This window comes from Cariama cristata, unplaced genomic scaffold (assembly GCF_000690535.1).
Source record: "Cariama cristata isolate BGI_N322 unplaced genomic scaffold, ASM69053v1 scaffold1602, whole genome shotgun sequence".
In the NCBI taxonomy this organism is placed as follows: Eukaryota; Metazoa; Chordata; class Aves; order Cariamiformes; family Cariamidae; genus Cariama; species Cariama cristata.
In genome coordinates this window covers 81,770-108,781 of record NW_009604207.1, presented here as the reverse complement: position 1 = coordinate 108,781, position 27,012 = coordinate 81,770, and the positions used below count along the sequence as shown (strand labels likewise).

At 40.5% G+C, this 27,012-nt stretch overlaps 1 protein-coding gene across 1 annotated transcript; it reads left to right on the top strand.

Annotated features, from left to right (window-relative positions):
• Nucleotides 1-1,552: 1,552 nt before the first annotated feature.
• Nucleotides 1,553-26,654, top strand: LOC104156363 (ankyrin-2-like). Its single transcript, XM_009695479.1, has 12 exons — nt 1,553-7,334; nt 8,733-8,807; nt 10,986-11,117; nt 11,636-11,782; nt 13,123-13,405; nt 15,770-16,055; nt 17,835-17,927; nt 18,396-18,479; nt 20,196-20,360; nt 21,791-21,973; nt 23,522-23,613; nt 25,720-26,654. The coding sequence occupies exons 1-12, from the start codon at nt 1,553-1,555 to the stop codon at nt 25,901-25,903; spliced, it is 7,506 nt and encodes a 2,501-aa protein (XP_009693781.1). The 3' UTR covers nt 25,904-26,654.
• The last annotated feature ends 358 nt before the right edge of the window (nt 26,655-27,012 follow it).

The following is a 27,012-nucleotide window of genomic DNA, read 5'->3' as shown; positions in this document are numbered from 1 at the left end:
TGGCCAGCGAGACAGTCACCCATTTGTCATTAATGCAAATATGTATTACAAATCTACAAAATTACTAGACAGCATTTCAGTACGCACGCTAAAAGCAGCAGCACCAAAGAACTACGATTTCAGCACTAAAATCACCCCCAGCAATCTGGTTATAATTAATGTTCAGCACAAACATTTAGCATTCATTACACACAAGAGAATAGTGTATGGATTTTTTTTTTTTACAAAGTAACACACATAATTATGTATTGCTTAGGTTCTCCTTATTTGCATTACTACTTTGACTTTTAGACTGGAGTGCAGAAACGTGTCAAGCTTTATGTGATGTACTACCTTTAAAAGAAAAATGTACCATTATAATTTCTAAGCATTGCATTCTGTTCCTAACTTGCTTCGGTCCTCCAATGTTTCATTCTGTTCAATATACATTTTCTAGTAGTCCTTCCTGAAATTAAATATTCCCAGCAGGCAGTTATGGCATAATGGGAATTACCTACATCTAGCCTACTGTATATTGATTGCACAGATTAGACAAATATTTCACCACAGTATGTTTTACAATATTTTCATGTATCTTTAATTTATATGGTTAATTTTTAGAGCTGTTGTTTTTTAACTGAAGCTACATACCCAGCGGCATTTGCAACACCTTTGCTTTGCATGGAAATAACTTGCCTTACATGAATTGTACGTATGTGTCCAGTGTGACTGTCTCTGATTTTTGGTTGCCATACATTACATTTTTTAAAACTTTGAAATCACTTCTAAGTTGATTCACAGTTTTTTCTTATTATCTCTCCTACTCTGTCTTCTCTTTCCTCAGTCAATTCATTAGTTGTCAATGAGGATGTTCCAAGGAAAGGACCATGCCTCTTAAAACCAAAGAATGTTTGTTTCATTGTTTAGGTGTGAAATCCCCTTAGATGAAATGCCGGTTTGCAGCTGATTCAGATCACTATGTATTTGATCGTATTTTAGATTACTGCAGAATTACTTTTAACTTTTTATTTTGGTCATTAAGAAAAAAAAAAATGTTAACCCAATGTTGTTTGACAGTTTGCTAACACTGGCTTTCTCTTAGAGGAAATCGACTTTCAATCAGTTCTAATGCTTTCCCCCTTTTCTTCTTGGTTGTTTTTTTTTTTTTATTTGAACATTGATCTGTAACATCTGAACAATCTTGAGATGCCTATCTTTGTGTAACTTCACTGTGTTTCTTCCGTTTTTAATTTTAAATTTGTTGTTGTTGTTTTGGTTTTTTTTAGTGGTATCCTGATTTGGTTTGTTACAGCTTTGACAATGTATGTGTGGTTGTGCTATATTGGTAAAGTTAAGCAAGTTATTTCCTGCCATTTTCCTTTTCAGTTTTGGTTTTGTTCCCCCCCCTCCCCCTCCTCCCGTTAGCTTTGCTTTGCTCTTGTACCCTCAGATCTTGTGGATCCACCATTCCCGGCCCATTTTGTTGACCTTCCTACCACTGCAACCAAAGACTGTCATTTTCAGTCCTGATTACATTTTCCAATCTCTATTTTTGATTTCCATTTTACTTTCAATGTTTTTCATTCACATCAAAGATGACGAGACAGAATCTACAGAAACATCTATCCTGAAAAGCCATCTGGTTAATGAAGTCCCTGTACTAGCCAGTCCAGACCTGTTGTCTGAAGTTTCTGAGATGAAACAAGATTTGATCAAAATGACTGCCATCTTGACAACTGACCCTTCCGAGAAATCAGGCTCCATTAAAGTGAAAGATCTTGGAAAACCCACTGAAGAAGAGCCAGGAGAGCCTTTTGAAATAGTTGAGAGAGTGAAAGAAGACTTAGAAAAAGTAAATGAAATTCTGAGAGGTGGATCCTATACCAGAGAAGAACATGTTTTACAGAAGTCCCTTTCCAAGCAAGAACTTGCAGAAGAGGAATGGGTCATTGTCAGTGACGAAGAAATTGAAGAGGCCAGAAGAAATGCTCCTTTAGAAGTCACGGAACCTACCTGTGTAGAAGTCAGGCTAGACAAAGGGACAACAAAAACGGAGAAGCCAGACATGACAGGAATGGTCAATTACCTTACAGAGGATTTAGAAACATACATTTCTCTTCATGAGGTACAGCCACAAGCCTTACAAGAAGACTTAGTAGAAGAGAGATTTGAAGCTGTGGTAATAAGCAGGCATTCTGAAAAAGGAGGGCAAGAATCTCCAACAGCTGACACACTCAGTCCGCAGGAGCAACAGAAGCCAGCCTTAGAAATTAAAAAGCCAGTTAGGACAAAATTAAGAGACAAGCAAAAGCTAAAGGAAGGCAAGGTGCACGGCAGTGAAGAACAAGCAGGACTAACGAAGCTCACTTCGGATGAGTCACTAGGTGAGGAACCTGGCTTAACACTGACAGCTGCTCCTGAGGCTAAAGCTGTGTCCCCTGTTATAGAGGAAACTCCTATTGGCTCGATAAAAGATAAAGTTAAAGCTCTTCAAAAACGAGTGGAAGATGAACAAAAAATACGGTCTAAACTACCTGTCAGAATTCAAACAAGAGAAGGCACTGCTGAAAAGGCTTCTAAAAGACCAGTACAAGTCAAAAAACCGGTAGCACACAAAGCGCAACCGCCTGTTTCACCTTCTTCTAAGACAGAAAGACTTGAAGAGACCATGTCAGTTCGTGAACTGATGAAAGCCTTCCAGTCGGGTCAAGACCCATCCAAGAATATATCTGGACTGTTTGAGCACAAATCTGTCAAACAGAAGCAACAGCTCCCTGAGAAGGAAACAACCCGGAGAAAAACAATTTCTTCACAAAGCGAAACGAGGCGAGTGTCAAGCCACAAGACAGACAAACAGAAGGACAAACAAAGCACAATAGTAAAAGCAGAGAAAGAGCCACAATCCAAAAAAGGAAAAATGCAAATTTCCACTGTCGAAATTACCAAGAAAGCTGTAGGTAAAGACCAGGTGAAAGAGCAGAGCCGCAAAAAGCCAGCCGAACCTCTCCCTCCAGTATTTGATGACGAAAATGCCAAAGATACAGCGGTTGTGAAGGGCCCGACTTCTGATGACCAAGGAGATACTGACTTCCAGATCAGCCCTGACCGAAAAACCTCAACAGACTTTTCTGAAGTCATTAAAGAAGAACTGGAGGACAACGACAAGTACCAACAGTTCCGACACCTGTCAGTTTCAGAGGAGGGAGAGCTTAACTTGGAGCAAGTACTGACCAGTCCCTTCAGTGTCGCTTTTCCCACAGAGTATGTGAAAGATGGATTCCTTCCTGCTCTTTCTCTGCAAAGTGCTGCTTTTGATGGGAGCTCAGAGAGCCTTAAACACGAAGGTGTGGCTGACTCTCCAGGTAGCCTACTTGACGCAACCCCTCAGATCAGCTCTGAGGAAAGTTATAAGCATGAGGGTCTGGCAGAGACTCCAGAAACAAGCCCTGAAAGCCTTTCATTCTCACCAAAGAAAACTGATGGGCAAATTGAAGAAGCTAAAGGAGCAGCTAGAGCACATACAACAGCAGAAACATGTTCTCCGAAGGAACTCTCTCCAAAGGAAGATGAAAAAGGTATTACTGAAAGACAGCTAGATGCTGTTACTGAGACTACTAAGTCTCATTCTGACCATGTATCAGAAGAGCTTGTACCTACAGCCTCTGAAGTAGAGGCTGATAAGCTTAAAGAAAGTAGCTCAGCTTCCATTATCAAAGATATTAGCAGGGATAAAGAATCCAGAACCACTGCACATTTAACTGAGTCTTCTGAAACACATGACACTGCTTTAGAGAAAGAAAAAGATATAACGTGTGAACGCCGTGTTGCGGTTAGAAGTCCCCAGAAATTGGAACTTTCACTTGCTAGCCATGATAGTGAAAGCTTTAGCCCAGTTGCAGATGACTCTTTGGCTCTAAGTCATAAAGACTCACTGGAAGCAAGCCCAGTGCTAGAAGATAACTCATCACACAAAACGCCTGATTCTTTGGAGCCCAGTCCTATGAAAGAGTCTCCCTGCTGTGATTCCCTTGAAAGTAGCCCTGTAGAACAAACAGTGAAGGCTGGTATTTTGGGGCAGGGTCCTCTTCAGTCTGTTCTTAGCAAAGGAGAAACCTGCCCGGAGCTGGCATCGGTGCGTTCCAGGATACTCCGTGACCCTGAGGGAAGTGCTGATGATGACAGCCTAGAGCAAACATCCCTCATGGAGAGTTCAGGGAAAAGCCCTCTTTCACCTGAAACTCCTAGTTCTGAAGAAATTAGCTACGAAATCACACCTAAAACAGCAGACTCACAGGCACTGTCAAACATACCAAAGTCGGCCGCGATCCCTGAAGTCAGTGAAGAACCAGAGGATGATTCAGAAAGTGAACCAAAGAAGAGATTCACCCCTGAAGAGGAGATGTTTAAAATGGTGACCAAAATCAAAATGTTTGATGAATTAGAACAAGAAGCAAAACAGAAGAGAGATTACAAAAAGGATTGTAAGCAGGATGACTCTTCTGTATGTGAAGCTGAAGAACCAGAGTCGACAGCTGCAGAAGAAAGAGAGATACCTACAGTGGTGATGTCTGCAGCTGAACCTAGAAAAAGTTCTTCCTCTTCAGAAAGTGAGCCGGAATTGACTCAGCTGAAAAGAGAAGCCGACTCAGGCCTCTTAATGGAGCCTGTGATCCGAGTGCAGCCTCCCTCACCATTACCATCCAGTATTGACTCCAGTCCTAGCCCCGACGAAGCAGGTTTTCAACCCATTGATTCAAAACAATGCTCTATCAGGACAGGTGCAGTGAAAGCAGAACAGGATAAGCCAACAGAAGGCGACAAAGAGGAACCACTTATCCTTGGGGGCAGCTGTAAGGCTTCCACAAGAGACCCAGGCACTTGTCATTCTGATGGCTGTGTATCAGCAGAAGCTGATGAATCAAAATGTGATAGTACAGATGGCAGTGAGGCAGTTAGTCCCAGTGCCCTGGTCACACAATCTGGGGGTTCTCTGTGTCCTTCCACTGGTGACAATTCTCAAAAAGGAGTTCATGTTGAGGCTTCATTAACACTACAGCAATATGATACCACTGAAAAAGATGTCGAAACCCCTGCACTGTTAACACACACAGATCTCATTTCTACAGGAGCTGTGCCTGAGAAAGCAGGTGATAGTTCTTGTGGACACAGTACCGCTGAGTACTCTGGACCACAAGATGGCAAACTGGCTGAAGACGATACCACTGGCCATTCTGCTTTGGGAAGTGATTTGGGAAAAGCAGATACCAATTTTGAAACACCTCAAAGAGATGCTCATGCTGAGGAACACTTACCAGAGTCTTCATCCCTTATCACTGAAACAGGGGAACTTGCAAGTTGTGTAGCAGATGCTGCCGAAAGTAGTGCTCCTTATATAGTAAGCCCTTATGAAAATGTGTCTTCTGAACATTTCTTTACTGACTCTGAAAGTAAGGTAGGGTCTGGTAGAAGTCTGCTATCTAGGGAAAACTATTCCATTGAAGAAGGAAAAGTTCAGACTGGTGAAGCTTTACTTAGCAGAGACACAGGTAGTGAATATCACTCTTCAGAAAAAGTATATATGGAAATAGAGCCAAAACCAGCGGATGCATTTCAGAAAATGTCACAGGGGTCTTCAGCATCAGATTCCACAAAATTAGGTGAATCTGCCCTTGAGGATGTAAGAGATGAAACGGAGAAATTGATCAGTCAGGTTGTCATCACTAAAACTGATGTGGATTCTGACATGTGGAGTGAAATACGTGAAGATGATGAAGCTTTTGAAGCTCGAGTGAAAGAAGAGGAACAAAAGATATTTGGGTTGATGGTAGACAGGCGATCACAAGGCACAACACCTGATACAACACCGGCCAGAACACCCACTGAAGAAGGGACACCACTTAGTGAACAGAATCCTTTTCTTTTTCAGGAAGGAAAGTTGTTTGAAATGACTAGAAGTGGAGCCATTGACATGACCAAAAGGAACTATCCAGATGAAAGCTTTCACTTCTTCCAAATGGGGCAGCAGTCTCAGGAAGAAGTTTCTTTATCTGAAGAAGTGAAAGAAGCAGCAGAGGTAGAATCTTCTAAGCTGAAGAGTTCACCAGATCCATTTTCACCTTCAGAATCAGAGGACTCAGATATACAAGAAAAAGATACATCGACATATTCGCCCCCAGCATCTGAGTCTAGTGATAAATCAGAAGAAATGATGGGTGAAGGTGTCAGCACAGGCACCACAAAAGCAGATCTTAAATCCAGAATTCCGATTAAAATGGGTATTTCAGCTTCTTCAAAATCACCAAAGAGAGAAACTGCTGCCTCTGAAGCTGAGCCCCTCTCCAGAATGGAGGCTGACATGGTTGATGATAGCAGTCAGGTGCCTTGCCCTATCTCTCCTGAGCAGTCTGTAGTAGAAGACGAGTTAGATTTTTCCCAAGTCACTAGATCAGTTTGTTCTGAACAGGGTGATGAGTCCCCAGACTCTTCACCAGAGGAACAGAGATCTGTGATTGAAATCCCCACTGCTCTAATGGAGAGAGTGCCTTCTTGTGAAAGCAAATCCAAAATTCCTGTAAGAACAGCTGCTGCTGCATCGCAATCCTTGCAACAATCAGAAAATGAGAACCTTCCCACAGACGTCTTCCTAGACAGTTTGCAGTGTGAAGGAAGAGATGACCAAGCAAAACCAAAGTCTAAAATTCCTGTCAAAGCAGCTTTCCAAAAAGCTGAACAACAATACACATACACAGACACATCCGTCCGCAAGCCAGAGTCACCCAAAGCTCTTGACATGACAAGCAAACTACCTATGAAACAAGATAACCGAAGTAAATCTGAATCCGATGCAAGTATTCCCATGGACCCAAAGACTATACGTTCAATAAAAGCTAGGAGTTATGCTGAGGCAGAAGCAGAGACCAAGGAGAGGGAGAGAGAGATGCAGCTTGAGCTAGACTCAGATGAGGCAGCAACAGCAAGACCCAAGGTCTTTTCATCACGGTTGCCAGTTAAAAGCAGAAGCACTACAGCCTCCCGCAGTGCTTTTAGTCCCACAAAAGAAAGTAAGGAACATTTTTTTGACCTTTACAAAAACTCCATAGAATTCTTTGAAGAAATTAGCGATGAAGCTTCTAAATTAGTGGAAAGACTCACGCAGTCAGAGAGAGAACAAGAATTAGTTTCAGATGATGAAAGCAGTAGTGCCCTAGAAGTTTCAGTTATTGAAAATGTGCCATCCAGTGAGACTCAGCAGTCAGTTCCTGAAGACATCTTTGACACCAGACCCATTTGGGATGAGTCCGTAGAGACTCAGATTGAACGTATCCCTGATGAAAATGTCCATGACCATGCTGAAGGTATTTGCCAACGACTGGGATTCCCTGTGCGACGCATGTCATGAATTAAACTTTTTGGTTGTTTTTTGTTTGTTTGTTTTCTTTGGGGTGTGTGTGTGTGCGTATGTATGTTTGTATACAAGTGTAACCTGTGGCATTTTCTTTTAAGCTTTTGGTGGTTGGTTGTGTATTTTGTTCCCCTGTGAGCTGTGTTTGGTTTTTTGTGTTGTGTCTGTATTTTTCGTGTCTGTGAAACAATCTCAAGATTGCAAACCATGAATGCTTATGGGAAGTGTTACCTTAATAAACAAAAACACTTCTAAAAATATGTATTGTTTTACCATTAAGCTGATGGCTCAGGTCATGCACATTTTGGCTTTTGGCTTTCCCTGGCCCTATTCCTAACTATTAATTTTTACTAATAATGAAATATTTGGGCATTGATTGAAACTGAGATGGGCAAATTAATTTTCTTTTGAGTTGTTACACAAAGAAATCTGCAGAAGTTTTAAGCAATCAAGTTTTTCATGTTCCTTTTTTTGATGATCTGTGTCTCAAGAAAATTCTGGGTCACCAGTAACATTAGTACAAGTTTTCTGGTGTTTGGCTTTTCCTCTCACCTACTTGTGTACTACTGCTGAGTAGCCACGATGGAAATCCAGTAGCTAAAATGAAACATGCATATATCATTAACCCTAAGCAGTTTTCTGAATCTGAGATATTGCAATCCATGTGTGCATTCAGGGAAAATCAAAACTCATTCGGCCATCCTCAAATTAGCTTTGAGGATGGGATTAACAGTCAGTCTCACAGTTACCAAAATAAATGAAGACTGGCGAATGAACATCTGATTTTTCCTTGCCTTCGTTCTATTTTGTATCACTCTCTAGCTGAAAGGGTCAAAGACACTTAAATTAACTATCTCAAATACAAACTATAATACAAAGTGCCATATGGACTGTTTGAACAAAACTTCCCCTACAAGAGAAAGAACATCATTAGAAGCACCAGTCCAGATGAGATTTGCAGCCTTGGCATTTACTAAGGAGGCATGGAAAATTATGGCTCTTGACTTAGTTAAAGTCTTCAATTTAATGTTAGAATGAAGTTTTAGAATAAAATGCTTGGCCAGAATAGGCACAGTAGGCACTTCAGTCCTTGTTTAGATTTTCACATGAAAGCCTGATTTTCATGGAAAATGTAGAGTCTCCTGTGTTTTTTGAAAAATCAAGCGCTTTTTTTTTTTTCCTAACCTGGGGGTTTACAGTCCTCACTTTAGTTACCCAGTTGTAACAGCCTGTCCGCATTCAGATTACAGCAGTTAGGGAAAAAAAAGCACTTTCCCTTCTTGGGCTCTATCGCCTATGAAAATGGTTTTTAACTTGTAAAAGGCAACTTGTGGCTCTCTTTGACCTCTAGATCAACAGGATGATCAGGAAAGGACAGAGGAAAGACTGGCCCACATTGCTGATCACCTTGGATTCAGCTGGACAGGTAAAATGCATGTCATCTACTCCAGACAGAACGGAGGGGAGCATTCCTCTCTTTTTTCATGTTTCATTCCAATGATTTCCTGATTATCCAAAGAAGTTTTATAGAAATATTTCAGTAGCTTACTGTCTTCTGGTGACTAAGATTCCTACAGCCTATTAGGTAAGAACTTGGCCTCTGCACTTAATGTGGCATCTCCAGAGGGAAAACTCCTAGGACGAGAGAGTGACAAAGACCTGGCATATGTTACCCTACTTTTGCTTGCAAAATGCAGCAACTCTGGCTAGAAGATAAATGAATACATGATTAAACGTCATCTGGAACTCCTGAGCTGGAAGGCCATTATAGGGACAAACGACATCAGCTTCTTTTCTACAGAACTGCGCTGAGGAAAAAGGGATAAAAAGGGACCTATTTGTAACAATCACTTTAATATTATGGATTTAATAGATCTGAGACATTACTGGGGACAAGTGAACATAACACAAAATGAAATGCAGATGACTGTCACTGAAAATCAGCTCAGAAGTCTTTACAAAGAAAAAGCTGTGCAGAAATTTCAGTGCTGTGTCAAACGGTGCAATCCAACAAAAAATTGCTGCAAAAAAAAGTTAAATCAGGTCTACACTTTTTTGTATCTATCCCTAGAGCAGTACCACACTCTGGAAAATAAGCAAGGCTCTAGGAGTTAAAGAAGAGTTGTATACCAGAGAAAAAATGTTGACTCCTTGGTAATGAAGACTGTCCTCTATACTGTTTTTATAAGCGTCTTCAGAGTATAAGCAAAAGTACCAGCGATATTTTGCATATGTTGCTCGCCTCTTCCTTTCCTGTCTTCTATTTCAACCCATAAAGAAGACTGGGAGCATATGTCACTCATCCCAACAGGGGTTATCTTGAAATCAGAACTGGGACCTGTGCAATGTAACAGATTAGGAACCTGCTGCAAATCGTATGTAAATGAATAGACAGTTCTGAAAACAAAACTATAAAAAAAATGGATGCTCATCAAAATAGTCAGTAATGTTTCATAGCATTTTAGAGAGGGCAGGGTAATACACCTGCATAAATGTTCCTGCCTTATATTATGGTAAAGATTGATTATAGTAAAGATTACTGTGTCAGATGTTACTTTGGGGGATAAAATAGTGGTTGTTTTTTGTTCAAACTTATTTGACTACCTAGTATTTCAATCTAATGTGTAGTTACTGTGCTATCTGTTGAAGTCTACAGTTGTACCAGTTTACAAGCTGGCCTGGAAATAAGGTTAGCTGGGGTTTGGGGTTAGGGTTCCCTCAACCCCGTTAAAACATGACACCCTCCAAAATCAAGTCCATGCCACTACAGCAATAATGACAATGGATTAGAATATGAATCCTTCTTTGTGAAAGAAGCAGAAATCTGAGACCAGGAATAACACTAGAAATCTCACAAATTCTCCGTGGCTTTAACTAATTTGGTGACCCGTTTCAACAGTTGCATCCTAATTTGGCGATAGCAGAAAGCTGCTTCTTGTTCTGGATACAATAAAGATGTTACGGACTATTAAACCATACCTCTCTTCTGGATTTCAGTCTGAGCCTATGCTACATCAGAAAGACATCAGTTATTCTTAGTTTCACGTTTTCAGTTTTTTGTTTTCAACTGTAATTCATAGACATTTACCTTTCTTTAAATGAAAAAAGTCCAGGGGAGTAGTAGTATTATGCTTTAATGCTATAATTTAATTTAATGCTATTACTTAAAATGAATCCTTTTACCAGATTTTGATTAAAGTTTCTGAAATATTCAACATTTCAGAGGATAGAATCTGCTGAGCATGGTGCTCCATAGCTAGCAATGTTTTTATCTCCTCATGTGCTATTTCTGCAACTGCACTCTATTTGATCGTTTGTCACTGCTAAATTTTGTCAGCCATGTTGTGCCTCTGAGAACTGGGAATGCTAGACACAAAAAAGAAAAGCTCACACAGACCTATCACTTCTAGGTATAACGCATTTCTGTCCTTGTCATGAACTTACTGTTGAACAATGTCTCTAAATATAATACAAGGCACATAGAAGCAAAGAGAATTTGGTTTCAGAAAAGTCTGCAATCCGCTTTGCTACTGACAACTATAAAATAGATGTAAGGCAGGGAAAAAGAAAAAGAGATCTTCACAGAGATGGATTTCTTTTTCAGAGCTAGCAAGAGAACTGGATTTCACAGAAGAGCAAATTCACCAGATCCGAATTGAAAATCCTAATTCACTTCAAGACCAGAGCCATGCACTCCTCAAATACTGGCTTGAAAGGGATGGGAAACATGCAACAGGTTCGTTTCCAGTTATAGTACATGTAACGGTCTCCAATTTGCTAGCTGAGGTGACAGATGTGTGTTATAATCACAAAAAGAAAATCTGGGTAAAATGTAGGCTATGGAAAGAATGACCATAGAGTGTACTTAATTATTTTGAAGCTTCTCTGTATAATATGGCATATCATAGGATTCTCAGAGAAATAGTTTAATCTTGTTCATTTGAGGGCAAGGCAGAATGTCTTACAGCAAAAAAAGAGTGGAAAAACACTGAGGCCTCTTTTTCCTAAATTGAAAAATATTTGGGGAAAATGAAACAAATTTGTTAAAGGAAAAAAGAAAATGAGTGGTAATTTTTATAGGCAGCCCTTCAGTGAATTTTAGATTTTACATAGCAATGCTTCTAAATGCATCTGTATTTTATATATGATATTATATTGCTCCGTATCCTATATATGTCCTTCATATGACAAACAGAAGGGAGAGAGCATGTGAAATTCTTAACTCAGCTACATGGTGTTGTTCTAATGCCACAGATACAAATCTTACCCAATGTCTCACAAAAATCAACCGAATGGATATTGTTCACCTAATGGAGACCAGCGGCATAGACTCCATGCAGGTCCACAGCACTCGCACGTACGCAGAAATTGAACAAACCATAGGATTGGACCATAGTGAAGGTAAACGTCTCCTGATCCAGACTGCCCAGGTTATCTCACCTAAGCACCAGCTTCTGTTCTGAAATGTTTGACTAGGATAATCTGTTCAGTCTTATGACTGAGTGCTAGAATCTCATTTTGAAAGCACAGATAATATGGGTGAATGCAAGCACGACATCACACAGGTCACCATTTCACCAGGTATAAGATCTCTGCATTAGCTGATTCTTTTAAAGCAAATAAAGGAATGTTGTCAGAAAGTACTGCAAATGGTTACGCCCAGTTTGTTGGGGTTTTTTTGCTTATACTTTAATGAAAGTTAAGAAGGTTGCATTAGGATATGACCAAGATTTGTAAAAGGAAAACTACTCCATGCTTTGGAAAAACTTTTGGATTCAAGTATCCAGGATATTGTAATTCTGCTGTGATGCTGTTGCATTTCTTAAATTTCAAAGTTCAGTAAATTAGATCAATGGTTGTAAACTAAAGAAATACCTCCAAATTATGTGAAATAAAACTCTCTTCTTTGGAAGTGATACTTTTACCTCCTTAACTTAATACTGAACTAGTAGCTCAGTAAACTGTTAGACAGCTGCAAACGTCCCATCTTTAAGAGAATGTAGGAATAGAAGGTTGTTTGTTATAATTAGCATTCTAATATCACAACTGATTAGTTTTAGAACCTTAACTTCCATGTCCAACTCAAATTCAGTACAAGCAGTTATGTCTTCCCCCAAGCTGTTCTTCAGAGTTCACTAGGTTCCTAGGGAATGTGGCTAGTAAGGAAAAACAAAAGCCCAAGCTTGTGACTTGCAGCCTGTGGAACAGAAATGCATATGCTATTTTATATTTTTTTTTGCAGCATGAGAGCTCTTGCTTTGATATTAGTGGTTGGGGATGGGTGGATGTGTTTATATGCTTTGAAGCACATAACTTAGCTAATTCTTGCATCTAGTCCTGTATGAATTTCTTTGTTCATACTTGTGTAGTTATTTTTTACATAGGCAGATAAACAATGGATGGGGGGGAAAGTCCCTAAAACCTATCCTAATCTGCTGGAAAAAAACCTGTTGTGATTATTCTTTCATACTTTGAGGGTATCATGATTAATTACTCTAGGTAAATTCCTGGGTCAATTTTATTTTGCCTGCTACTGTCAAGATTCATTATTCGGCAATAGTAGTGGTAATTCACTGTTCCTTCAGCTACTCGGAGAGGTTATGCCCTCTCCCACTCAAGATGTCTAAAAATTTCAGGTAATGTGTTCCATCCCGGGATTTTAAATACACATGGAGAATGAAAAGGACTTCCTGCATTCTAGTAAGACTTGTAATGACATTTCTCATCTCTGTTTTTTAAAGGGTTTTCTGCACTGCAAGAGGAACTGTACAGTTCAAGACATAAGCAAGAAGAACAACACAGAATATCTAAAGACAGTGAGCCAACTGAACACCCTCCTATTGTCTCTGAGGAAGATGTGTCCGTCAGTTATTCTCCTTTTCAGGACAGTACTCCCAGGAGTGAGGCAGAAGTATCAATGGCCGAACTCCTGAGACAAGCACATAAGGACCAAGTAGAAGCTGAATTCTCAGGGAAACCCCAAGATGTGCCAGAAAAACCATCTGCTTCACAACATGAATATTTGTAAGTGTCGGAAGACCAGAATGAAACCTACGTGGAACAGATTATCTCTTCTCTTGTAATAAGAGGATTTTCCAGTTTTCTTTGAAGCATGTGAACTCACTAGAATTTTCCTCCAATGGTGCGCACCAGTTCATTAGCTCCTACTGCAGGTTTGACTTTTTAATCTACGTGGAGGAAGCCTTAAGGAGAAGGAGAAAAAGTCAGTTCGTCACTGTGAGCACAAAGCAATAATCTAGTCTAGTACATAGGAAAGAAAAGAGAGATAATGTAGAGGTGGGGCTTTTGGCAAACTGCATACTTTTTCCATATGTTAGATGGCAAGTAATGTTAAACTTAATGGAATTAACAGTAGAGGGGCCTTTCTTCAACTTCAGGACAGCTTCTTCAGCTGAGGTAAAAACTTTCCAACTTAATCGTTACTTACAAAACTCATAACCACGTATTAGGAATTAGATTTTTAGAAGTAAATTTCAGATTGCCAAAGGAACAGACACAGGGTTTTATACAGACCAGACAAAAGTACTTAAGGAAACACCACATGATAAAAGTATAGATTTAGAAGACCTGTACAGCAAAGCCTTGAATTCTGATTTGGGGCTGTGTCAGTGGGGTTGGTTTCATTTGGAAAGGAACTTGAAAGGAAAGGATCATCTTTCTTTCTTCCCACCATCCCTAATCATGTGCCCATGCTGAGAACTCCAGGAAGGGTTGATTCAGGTATTCATAGGCTAGTGAAATACGAAGGATCCCCTTCCAAAGAAGTGATTTTCCTGGGAGTGATTAGCTTTGATGTGGAGATGCAGCTCCGAACAGTCAAAGCACAGCCGAGTCCAGCAAATGGTCTTTTGGGGATTCTTTTGCTCAAGATACGCTTTACACCCAGGAGAGAGTGTGGGAGACAGAAAACAGCATCTAAGGTAGAGGACTTATGTTGCACTGATAGGCAAAAATACCAATGCTTCCTAATGTTTTGCATGAGGAAATGAATGTTTCTGAGGAATAGAGAATATATTTGAGACAATATTGCCAATACTAAATGACAGTAATGATGACAGGGGAGTATCACTACACTTCAAGTCTAGTTTGAACTAGGAGGAAAATTGGGCTAGATTTAAATAGCTCATAAGGAACCCATACTAAGAGGAATATACAATAACTGGTAAAGCCTAGTGAATCAGAAAAAAGGCTGGATCAATACTGTTTAACTTCTACTACAATGAAATCTTTTCTTACTTTAGAGCACAATTGTTTCAAGGGCAGTAGTTGGGGGAGCACAACAAACTGTCAAAATCCAACTTGTATCAGGAAAAAAACATATACGTGCAAGTTACTCTGTTACTGTTATCTACTCATGGGATAGGTTATGGAGAAAGGAATCTGGACTCAAAATTATTAGAATTTAACCATTTGCTCAGTTAATTTTGAGGATGAGAGGGGAAGAAAAAGCAAGCATGTAGATGCTAGCTCCGAAGCACCTCAGAAGTTTTAGAAATGGAAGATTTAATTTTTGCAGGCTCACTATTTTTCAGGCTGTAATTCCACCAGTTTTGATATGGTTGTCTTTTTTTCTTTTTACTGATATACTTGAGAAAAGTCCACCTCAAAAGAGGATTCTAGGTGATGAAGCAGGTAATGTTTTCACAATTAGTGCAAATCAGAAGTGACCTTTTCCAGCTAGCATCAGGGTTCTAAGTTTACTTGATAAAACTCAGATGAGTTAGCTTAATATCTGAAGTCACTACTATTCACCCATATTCATCAGAAAAATACTGCATGTACATATGCTTTAATATATGTATTACATTTATATATGTTACATAGTAACATATGTAATAATATGTTTAAATAACTTGCGGCAGCAATTAAATCATAGCAATGTTCAACAGTGAAAATAACATTACAAACAAAAAAAAGATTCTCTACTAAATTTCTGTTTGGTAAGGCTCCAGAATTCTACATAAAAGTTGGTGTCTCCTCACCTGCAGCTGTATAGCTTGTAATTAACGTAGTAGTTGCTTCACATCCATCTATTGTGATCCAGTCTTCACCCCCCCAAAATAATAAGCAATATGTAGATTTGCGAGGGCACAAGCGACAGCAAAGCTCACATAAATCCTTTAGAAAGACCAAGTTTTGCGGAATTGGGTGCAATGTTTGGACAGCCATTTGAGATTTTTCTTGGGTCGGGAAGATGAGAGGGATCCCTAGCCAGATTGCTCTGTAGTTCCTGCCAGGTAGTATCAGTTATTTCTAGACTTTGCTAGACAGACAACACAACAATATTTAATCAGTGCACAATGTTCCATTTATGGAAACTGGAAAGCACCCCATGGTAGTAACTTCCCTTGAACCTGTAATTCACAGTGTCACAACTCCAGGAACAGAGCAGTCTACAGCACCAGTATCTGGAAAAGCAGCAAGTGAAAAATCTGCACACTTCAGTGCGACAAAGGAAGAGAGAGAAAAGCCACCCCCACAGCCCCCATCACCTGCTCAGAGAGGTGACTCTCCCATCATCCAAGAGCCCGAGGACCCCCAACTCCACCAGGATGACCTCTCTCCAAGGAGAACTAGTCTAGTGATAGTGGAGTCAACTGACGACCAGACAGAAAAGTTTGGAGGAGGCTATGAAGAGGAATCTTTAGAAAAGGTAAATAACATCTTTGCCTCAAAGTAACTGACACAAAAGAACAAGTTTTGTGTCTTGCTTATTCCTTAAGATGTGAATATTTGTAATTGGCCAAATTAATCCCCATCTGCAACTGAGTCTTTTCTCCTTTCCTCTGTGGTTATACGGGCCAGCTATAGTAATTTGCATAGAGGCTTTCAAAGCTGAAGCAAAACCCAGATCCTATAGTCCAGACTGTAAATCTGGTTCTGCTACCCTTATTTGTCCTTTGGTCTGTGCCAGTTATGTCCATGCACGCAAGACAGAATTAGTGTAAATAACAGCTGCAGAAACAAACCATGTACAAGTGAAAGCTGAAAAGCAGATGCAATGAAAGACAAAGTAATAATGTTAAAAGCTTATGAAGGAAGGCAAGACGAGCTCAGAGCAGCATGAAGAATGACATGGAACATACTGCAAAGTTAGCGAGATGGAGAAGAGGCAGCAGGATGTAGATGCAGAATGCTGAGAATGGTGTTTATGTAGCATGCAGGCAGTAAAGAGAAGTGGAGACAGGAGATGCAAGAGAAGAACAAAACCAATGCAAGGTAGGTCACTGGTGGTGTAAGACAGGAACCTTACTGCAACGTTTGGACAGAGGAAGACGTCAAGAGGCAATGAAAGAAAGCAACTATATGGCTTTTAGTGGGGAATTTGTATTACTTGGCAGGCAAAGGTTTAAGAATAAACAGCTTGCTTTGCCTGTTCTAAGTGGAAGAAAAGGAGAAGGCATAATTGGGCAGGAAATTAGTTTTATCAATGAAGACAGAGCAGAGAAAGCACAGTTCTACTTAAGCAGATATTGTTTCCCATTTTGACGTTCACCTAGAAACAGGCTCTTCTTTCTTTGCTGTTTATGTTGTCAAATGTACCACCCCTAGAATGAAGGGTTTCAGAGCTCTGCCTCTGGGATCTCAGAAAAAAATGGAACATAAAATGCATAGGATAACTCAGATGTTGAAAGATTAGCTACAATAGGACTCAATACAATGGCTGCTGTAGGAAAGGCTGCCCTCAAAGATAACATATTTCTTTTCCCCTCCATTTTTTTAATTAAAACAACAACCAGCACCACCAAAAAGGACCAACCCCCCCCCCTTATTTATTTTCCCCTTTATGCTTTTATACTGCTGATACTTCCCAAGTAGTTCTTTTCAGCTTCTCTTTGCCTTCTGATCTCTTCATTTACATTTTTAATTCTTCCCTATGCAGGAGAGAGAACTTCAACGTTTGTTACTAATTTTTCTTGATCTTTCCAGTGCTAAGGCTATTGATACATTGTCCTCTAGTTAAAACTGTTTAGTCCTACTATCTATATGCTGCACTACGTGCTTCCTGGTATCGAGGACTGAAAGGCTTTCACATAATTTTCTGTGTAATTAATACAGAAACCATATGCAATGTGTATCAATTCCAGAGCTGGTATTAGTAATACCCTCTAGTCCACCTGCAATGATGTCGTGCCACAAGTTTCAGGCTTGTCCCTGGCAACCTTAAGACCAGTAAGGGCATCCTATAGAATTAGTACCACAAAGATTCAGCCTTCTTTTTTCAGTATCCTAATGAACAGCTAATGTATAGTCAAGTGGCCAAAGCTTCCCTCCCCGCATCACTGTTTCACAGATTGAAGTCAGGTAAGAGGGCAAAAACCTAAAAGCAAAAGTTTTCAGAAGTGAAGATGGTTTTTGATTGAAAACAAGACAGAACCTGTAAGTACTGCTAGTACCATACAACAGAGCACTGCTTCCATGCTTCCACTAGGAGTTAGCAGAGGAGTTAGGTGGGCTGGAGACCAGCTCGGACGAGGATGAGATGGTCACTACCAGGGTCATTCGTCGGCGGGTGATTATTCAGGTACTGAGTGTTAACGATTGCACGAGCCTGTCGTGACTGGGCCCTGGTAACACCTTTGGGCATGCTGCCGAGACAGCCACTTGGCTGGTCGTGCACCTGAAGCTGGAACGCTCCTGGATAATGGGCACTGGATAAGCCATTCCAGTACCTTTTCTTGAAGGGAGGATTACAGTAACACTGCTAACCCAACTCCAAATTCTGTTAGATGCCTCCGTAGGAGGAGGATGAAGACTTCTCAGCCCCATACACAACACAGTCAACTAACATATATTTGCCTGTCTATTGTGGCATAACTTTTCTTTGCATGCCTTTCTAAGTATTTATTTGCACAACAAATTTTTTTCTAACATTTCTCAATTTTATTTTTTTTCATTCTTTAATCAGTTAATTAACCAATTTTAAAATTGCTTATTTACAGTTACCTACATGAAGGCCTTGCTTCATAAAACTTTGTTCTTTGTCATACAGGCTGATAGTATGCCTGAAATGCCACCAGAGACAGTCACAGAAGAGCAATATACAGATGAACATGGCCACACAGTGGTAAAGAAGGTATTGTCAGTTATGCCCCTTGCCAGCTTCTTACTGTCCTATAAAAGGAAGGATAAATACATCCACACCCAATTTTCTTTTGTGAAGGGGCATGATTTTTAAGAGTAGAGCATGGAAGGAACCAGAATTTCTGTTCGTGAGAGATTCTAAAGTTTGAAGAATTATTTTGATTTGCAAGATTATTCTGCGTTACAGTTTATGACTTAACATGACCTATTTTGTTAATTTTCCCACTTAAAGCCAGTGAAAATTCTGCATAGACCCACATTTCTGAGAAAAAGTTTTTAAAAAAAACCCAAACAAACCAACCCCCCCCCACACCACCACAATTTTATCGAAGATCATGTTTGCTCTTATTAGTGAAACTAATGGAGGGCTGGGTCTGCAAGAGTCATCTAAGTCCAGACTTTAGATCTTCAAAATCTCCACTCAGCTGTGCCTGACCAGGTTCTTAAATTTCTGTATCTGTACCTACAGTTCAGGTCTTATGGCACAAAGAATATTAAAAGTCCTTATTTGTGTGATGACCTCATAAAATTATAAGCGTGGTCTGAAAATGCTTAAAGTGAATTCTGCACAGCATGGAAGTGGAAGAGGAAGGAACTGTTGTGCTCCTTGCTTTATCTGACAACTCAGTGCTTAGAGAATTGGTCTAGGACTTGGCTGAATTCTGCTGGGTGGCAAACTCCATCTTCTGTCTCCCAAGAAAACACCACAGACCCTCAGCTGGATAGCCTGTCTCTGGAAGTCATTTCAATTCATATTAAAATAAACAACCCAGCCAAATATTCCTGGGCACGTTGTGCAACAGTGAGCATGACTGTATTCTTTCGGGTAGGTCCATGCCTGGGAGGGCACTACCCCCCACCTCTGTGACCCTTAAATACAGGTGACCCAGTGTGATTGAGCATCACAGCAAATAAACTTTTGGACAAAGCAGGAAGTAACTGCTTAACGTTACCTTGTCAAAAGGGGCTGGGAAGGCGTACGAAAATGTAGAGCTCCAGGTCCTCTGCAGAAGGATGCATACCTATCCTCCTGAGAAACATACCTCCTCTTGAACCCTGTAATTCTCTTCTGCTCCTCTTTATTTGGCTTGCCAATGCCTAGAAAGCTTAAGCACCAGATTAGCCTCTTAAGTAGGTTAATTCTAGCTCACTAGTTCAGCAGCAGTTGGTACCATCCGTGTTAGTGTGATGTCCAAGTCCCTCTGAGAATTCTAGCTCACTAGTTCAGCAGCAGTTAGTACCATCCGTGTTACAGTGTGATGTCCAAGTCCCTCTGTGAATCTAGTTCTAAGCATTTGCTAGCCAAGCTGCTAACCTCTTACCTTCAGAAGCCTTTTTGAAAATGCCAGTCTGAAAATTATTTCTAGCAGTTGTCAAGTATGTTTTCTGTCTAAAATACTATACCTCTTTTCCTAATGATAACTACTGCTTTAGAGGGTCATTCCAATATCTGTGTTGTGCCCACTTGTGAAATAAGTTTATGGAAGCTTTGCTGTGTGGTAACCTAAGGAGGGCGAATGCATCAACTTGCAGCTTTACTACAGGTACTTGTGAGTATATGTGTTAAAGGCTAAAACACTGAACCATCTATGAAGGTTTTTCTGTGTAGGAAAAAATGCCCTTTGAGTAGAAAATACTATACAGAGAATAAGAAGGAATATGTTCTTGGTTAATTCTTTTGGGACAAAGCTCCATTTCATTCCTTCAGGTCACTAGAAAGATCATCCGGCGATACATTTCTCCAGATGGCACAGAAAAAGAGGAAGTCCTAATGCAAGGAACACCACAAAAACCTGTCAGTGTTGAAGAAGGCGATGGCTATTCCAAAGTTGTAAAACGGGTTGTGCTGAAGAGCGACAGTGAACAATCAGAGGTCAGATCTTCTACTTCCCTTGCGACAGTACAAAGCAGCAGTATGCCAGCAGCGTACTTAGTAACTACATCTTACTCATGCCAACAACATGCACTTTTGAATGACACTTTAAAAAGTTTTATTGCAGATGGAAAGGCCTCAGAATAAAGACAGGGAAAGTGGGCAGGGAAATTTCTCTGAAAATAAGTCAGGATACAGATTCAGTGATTTATGAGAAGTACCAAATTTGTAAAGAAAGCGGCTTTGTACTAAGATGACATATAGATAAATGGCAAATCTGTATTTGTTATTATACCTCTTAGTCTAATAAGAAAATTAGCGAATGTTGTAATGAAATTATCTTATGTTCTCTAGGATTCTAGAACTAAGCTCTTCTAAAACTATACAGTTATATTAGGTTTAACTTACTGGTGTGTTCTTTGCTTTGAAGAGGCTAAAAAAAAGTATTACTTTCATGCAAACTGTTTGTAGAGCCAGGTAATTAAAAAGAAAAAACAACCAGAAAAGGTAAGCGCTTTTCAGCTTATCTTTTCCTGCCTTAATTCACCATGTAGGCCTACAGACATTTGTATCAGCAAAATTAAGGTTGTGACAGAGGGCCAGAAACTAGTAATAGGGCTTGCTTTCAGCAGTACTGCAGTTGAAAGCAACACTTAACAAGCGGTCGTTGGAAATGATAAGAAGGTAATTGCCATTTTCTCTTGCCAGAATTAATCATCAGAATTAATCCTCTAGGAGTAAGGTAACAAGAAAACAAATTAATTTTTTTTTTTAGTTAGCTGACCACACCAGAGCCACTCTTTATCATATGGAACCCATATACATTAAATTCCTGTTTTGCCAAGTAAAATCATGTTTGTGGCTTTCCCATGGTATTCTAATATTCTGGTCTGTTGCTCCTGTAAGAGTTCCTTGGTTTTACAAGTGCGACTCATCTCTCATAAGAATATCTTAAAATAAAGATACAGACTGATACCACTAATTCATACTACCTGTGTGAATACAGCAGGGATTCACAGCAAGAGGTCCACGTGTTACTTGGTGTAACTCCAGTGGCCTTGGCAGGTCAGCCAGTACGGCAGCCTGTGGTGTGGTGGAGGGCAGCAATGATGTCCCGGGTACCCTGAGGCTCGCTGGGGTTCCAGAAACAGTTTTCACCCTGCCAGCATAAAGCTTCTCAGCAGAATGAAGTATCCAGGGCTGTTCCTGCTGTCTGAACTGGCGTGTATCTTGCAACGTCTCATTGTGGAGCTGTAAAGCAGGCAATAAAATGTACACTCGCTATTTTGATGCGTACACATAGAAAGTGAGACGCTTCCTATATTCCTGTTCTCTATGGCAGTGATTAAGAATGACAGAGTAACTAAAAGCTTTGTTAGTATCCATCATGTAATTCATATCCAGGATACTTCTGCTTTCTAACCTTACAGGTGACCCTGTCTGAACCTGCTGTTTTGCCTAGTGCCTCCACATTCCAGTCTGAACCAGTGGAAGGCCGGAAGGTCAGCAAAGTCATAAAGACCACTGTGGTGCAAGGAGAGAGAACGGAGAAACACCTGGGGGATGCTAGCTTAGCTACTGATCTTCCATCAGCCAAAGAGGACTTTGAAGAGGTAAAAATGCCTTTTAAATATAAATACTAAAACAAGTGTTGCGACATACCTGGGGACAAATTCTACTGTATTGAAAGTTTTGTTGGTGAAGCATCATACTCAATTACTGAGTATAAACCTGTGTTGTTATACTCAGCCATGTTATAAAAGGATTACTATACGAAGTGTGTGTTTGGGGAGGGAAAGGTGTAGGAAGCTACCATTACAGAATTAGCTATGAAACATTTTAAGATTCTAAAAAAACCCATGGAGGCTTTAAGTAAAGTTGTTAGAAATCATGGGTGTGGTTACTGTTAAAGAAAAAGTTCATTCATATGTTATCACGCATGGAGCTAATTTTAGAAATTGATACAGTTAAGTCTACTCTCTGGGTAAGCTGATGTATTTGTCCTTGAAAAGAAGAATGAGCTACCAAGCTAATTAACACCTTTCCTTTTTTAATGCTTTTCTGATCAGTTTAGACATTTCAGTAATAGAAAAGTGATACTGAATTAATACAACTTTTTCTATAAGGAACTGATAGCACTTTGCTCCTAAGACATTGTGTTGTCCCTTTGAATACCATGTGTAAAACCCATCTTAAAGGATAAAAGCTGTGTGTCATTAGATGCAACTTAAGTACTTGATTTGTTTTTTCAATTCGACAGAACACCATATAAACACATAGATGCAACGATGTCATGGTCTGGGTGTTTCCTGCTGTACAATGGCATTACAGCTTGCAGGAAGCCAAGCAGCACTAAGCTATTAGATTGAGATGCCAAATTTCCCATTCCGAATATAGGCCCTGCAGCCAGATCCCCCTCTCCTGACAGTAACAAAACGAGCAGCAAAAACCGTCATGTCGAGGTTCAAAGAAATGGCTTGGGAAGTAACGCTTTTTTCCCCAGCTTGCAGCAGCTTCCAGTTTAGTAAATCAAGAAGCCTGCAGAAGATAGCACAGACAAACCCACATCCAGCAAAAAGGAAAATAAAAATGCTGCCTTTTTTTCTGTTTCCTATGAAGTATTAGAAACAGCAGATTATTCTGTGGAAAAACTTGCCAGGCTGCATTCCCTGCTTCTCCCATTTCAGCACAGTCGAGGCTCAGGAGCATCACCCATCGTTTCTGTGTACACCCGTCTCTGTACTGCTAGCACGGAGAACAGGCAGCTCAAGGTGGCCGTGGGAACAGCTATAAGAGAAAGAGTATTTTCTGTGACAGGAAAAAGGTCGCTGTAGCAGCTGTCGTAGACAGATACAAAGGATAAGCTCTGCAAGCATGGTATGGCAAGGCCTTCAGCTGGGCTACTTCAGACTTGAAAAGAAAGTACCAGGACATGCTTCAGTACAAGTATTAGTAAAATGAAACTATCCTATACAAGAAACTGTATCTGATCTGTACTTTTGAGGAATATTTGAAAGGATGCAAATGGCACGCAGATGCTTCTCTTATTTGTCTATTCATCATTGTCTCAGCATTCAACTTCATTAATACAAAGCACTAAGGTATGAAGAGCAATTATCTTCTGTCCGAGGGTTTGGTTTAATTTTATGTTTTAATTCAAGGCTTTGAGCTATGCAGGGAACCAAACGAAAGTCCAACTCCCCACTTTAGTAGAAAAAGAAATTATGAAAGAGGATGGATCAATTATTAAAAGGTTTGGCTTGGCATGTCAACGAACTGTTTCTAGTAACAGATTAACAAATCATAATAAAAGAGTGGATTTAAGCGAGTCTGAAGTGAAACCACTGGCAGCATCTAAAGCTTTACTTGCAAAAATACTAAAGATGACTACTAACATTCTGTTACAGGCAGGGATGATACGTGCACTGGAAAGGTCTGCATTCACTTGAAAAGACTGGGTAATAGGGGTGTGGTGGGTTCACCCTGGCCAGCAGCCAAGCGCCAGGCAGCCGCTGCGTAACCCTCCTGCCCACGGCGGAACAGGGGAGAGAACAGGAACAGCGAAAGCGAGAAAACTCATGGATTGAATGAAGACAGCTTAGTAACTGAAGGAAAGAGGGAAGCACAACCAGACAAGGGATGCAAAGGCAATCACTTGCCACCTCCCACAAGCAGACCGGTACCCGGACAGGTGCTGAGCAGTCATCACCCTGGAAGACATAATCCCCCGCAGCTTCTTCCTCTACCCTGTTTTTATTGCTGAGCAGGATTCTATATAGTAGGGAATAACCCTTTGGCCAGTTCGGGTCAGCTGTCCTGGCTGGGTGCCCTCCTGATCTCTTGCCCACCCCCAGCCTACTGACTGAGGGGGCCAGTGGGGAAGAAAAGAGCAGGAATCGATGCTGTGTAAGCACTGTTCAGCAGCAGCCAAAGCACTGGTCTGTCACCAACACCGTTTTGGGCTCAAACGGCCAACGGTGCCGCACAAAGGCTGCTGTGGAGAGAGTTACCTGCATCCTGGCTAGACCAAGGGGTATCCCTGCCTAGCTGATTTCATAGGAGGCGATGCAAGAATAACAGCGTGATTTACAGTTAACATTAATCAAGGTTACTTCCAAAATATTTTTTTCATACCAGTTGACTCTGTGATCATTTGATAATCTGAACATTATCAAAATAGATGAGAGGATATATGGCAATAGAGATATATATAGATATATGCATGTGACAGTTGAGCCTTAGGAAGAATGAGGCAGGGCAGATAGGAAAGTATTTGGGAGACAAAAAAAAAAGCTACTGTAGTACAGCAAGTGTATTCATTCCTCCCGCACCCAACTTGCGCCAAGGCTGCTACAGGCTAGGTATCTTTTACACATCTTTTCTTTTCGCAGTGGCCATTGGGGTGGTAAAGCCAATGTTTGCATTTGAAAGCCCGTCCTGCCCAAACTGTGTCTGTAGGGGTAACAAGCTGTAAATCACATACCAGGTTCAGCGTTCGGGGGGTGGGGTCACAAGGACACCCTGGGAGCCAAAGACCTGCTGCATCTGCTTTTGGGTGAAGGGTGCGCATTCTTGTCAACGTGCTCCATCTAACAGAGGGACCTTTTGGTCATTCAGGTCAGACTAGGAAGTGTCAGCTGTCTGATAAAAATCAAGCTATTCCTGGCTGAGCATGCAGGAATTTCCAAGTGTGCTCAGCTTCCCGTGGTCCTCTCAAGGACACTGACCAAAAATTGGGCTTCTAGGTAAGGCTAAGCAAGAGGCACCCAGCTATCCTAGGACAACTACATTTATTTGCCTAGAATCTGGAAGGGACTTGGTAAGGTTTAAGGTTCTGACTAGTAGAGCAAGATGGTTCCAATGAGGCAAGAGAGTAATTAACAGGATAGTCTAGGACACTACATTATCACAAAGGGAGTTTTGCTGGCTGTCAGAAGTAAGACTTGTTCAGAAGTAAGTGCTCAAGAAATTAATCAGCTTAAATTACTATTTTACAGGACAACTCTGTATGTTGAAGTTAAATACAGCAAATAGGAAGGTCTTGTGTGAATTTAAACATATGTTGCATGTCTGTGTGTTACAGCATGGTTTTGCTGGGCATGTAAAACTGCTTAATCAGCGTATAGAGATTAATTGCTATTAGTTTACATTATGAAAGCCAGTTAAAGCGGTGGTGTGTTGTATTCAGAATCCGTAATGAATATCTGACCTCGGTAGCTGGCTTAAACTGCCAGCTGCAGTTCTTCTCATGTTATTTTAAATGAGAAAGCCTTAAAACTGCAGCTGAAAAGGAGCATTTTTTAAAACCTTAAGGAAGCGTGGGCTTTTTAAGACAGTGTTCTCATTTATTTTGTTTTAGGACAACACTAAGTAAAGCCAGCACACAGAAGAGGACTGTGATGAAGGATCGGTATGGAAAACATGTTCACATAGAAGAGCTGGAAGACACACCAGAAGCACTACCACAGGATGACCTCCAGCATGACCTCCAGCAGCTTTTCAGACACTTCTGCAAAGAGGACTGGAAACAGGAGGCGAAGTGAGAAGCTGCCACCCCTCAACACCGCCACATAACCGTCCATCCCATACGCAGCATTCATCCTCCCTGGGTGTAGACATTATTACCTACATCATCACTGGAAGACACTGCCATTTCTACTTGTGCAGATGCAGTGAATTTGTTTCTTCCCCCCCCACCCCATATTTGATTTTGGGTTTTTGTTATTTTTTTACCCTGTAAGCTAATTTGTGACCAAAGATAGCATCCTTCATTTCGGGATGATTTATCCACCGAATCGTCGTCTTTGTGCTGTACTGGGAACTTGTCAGCATTGCCACTTCTTGCTGTTCCTTTGCTTCTGCACTAGCTTCATGAAATTGCATTTGTCAAGCCAACTTCATCTACAGGCCTCTTCAAGTGACTATGTACATGCATCATAAAAGAGGGCGTTAACATGTAAACTGTATATAGCAAGAGTATTTGGACTTACAAGACTGCAGAAAACACACTGCCTACGACTACAATTAGCATCATGGATTACAAGGCCTATTGACACTGCTGAACAGCGATTAATAAAATAATGTTAACACAATCGACTGCAAACACTGACTGAGGAAGCCCTGCAGATCTACTGCATCCGTAAGACTTCCAGTTTAGGGATCTATTATAGTTAAAGGCTCTAAGAGTCAGGCTAAAAACCTGGAAATTCAGCTGTTCTCATGAAGTAACAGCTGACTGTGGCCATTAATACTTCTAAGACCTTCGGACAGCCACTTAAAAGATTTCCAGAAAAAGAAGAGAAGAAAAAGAAAAAAATACCCAATTAGGTAACCAACTTGCTAGCAGCTATATCTATGGCACATTTGCATACGGTATTAAAATCTTTTAGATCTGGACATGTGGCAGGGTGTATTAAACAATTATAACTACCGTAGTTTCCTGTTTTCATCACTGCTTAGCAAACCACACTGTCTTATTGGTGGTACTTCCTGCTGGCCACTGCACTGTAGATAACTATGGGAGAAAGACTTACCCACTATACAAGGAGAATAATTAATTCACCGTGTTTTATCAAGATTGCCTCTTATCCGATACATGCATGTGGCATTTGAAGGTCAAAACCAAACCCTCTTATAGTCATGTCAGCTTGTT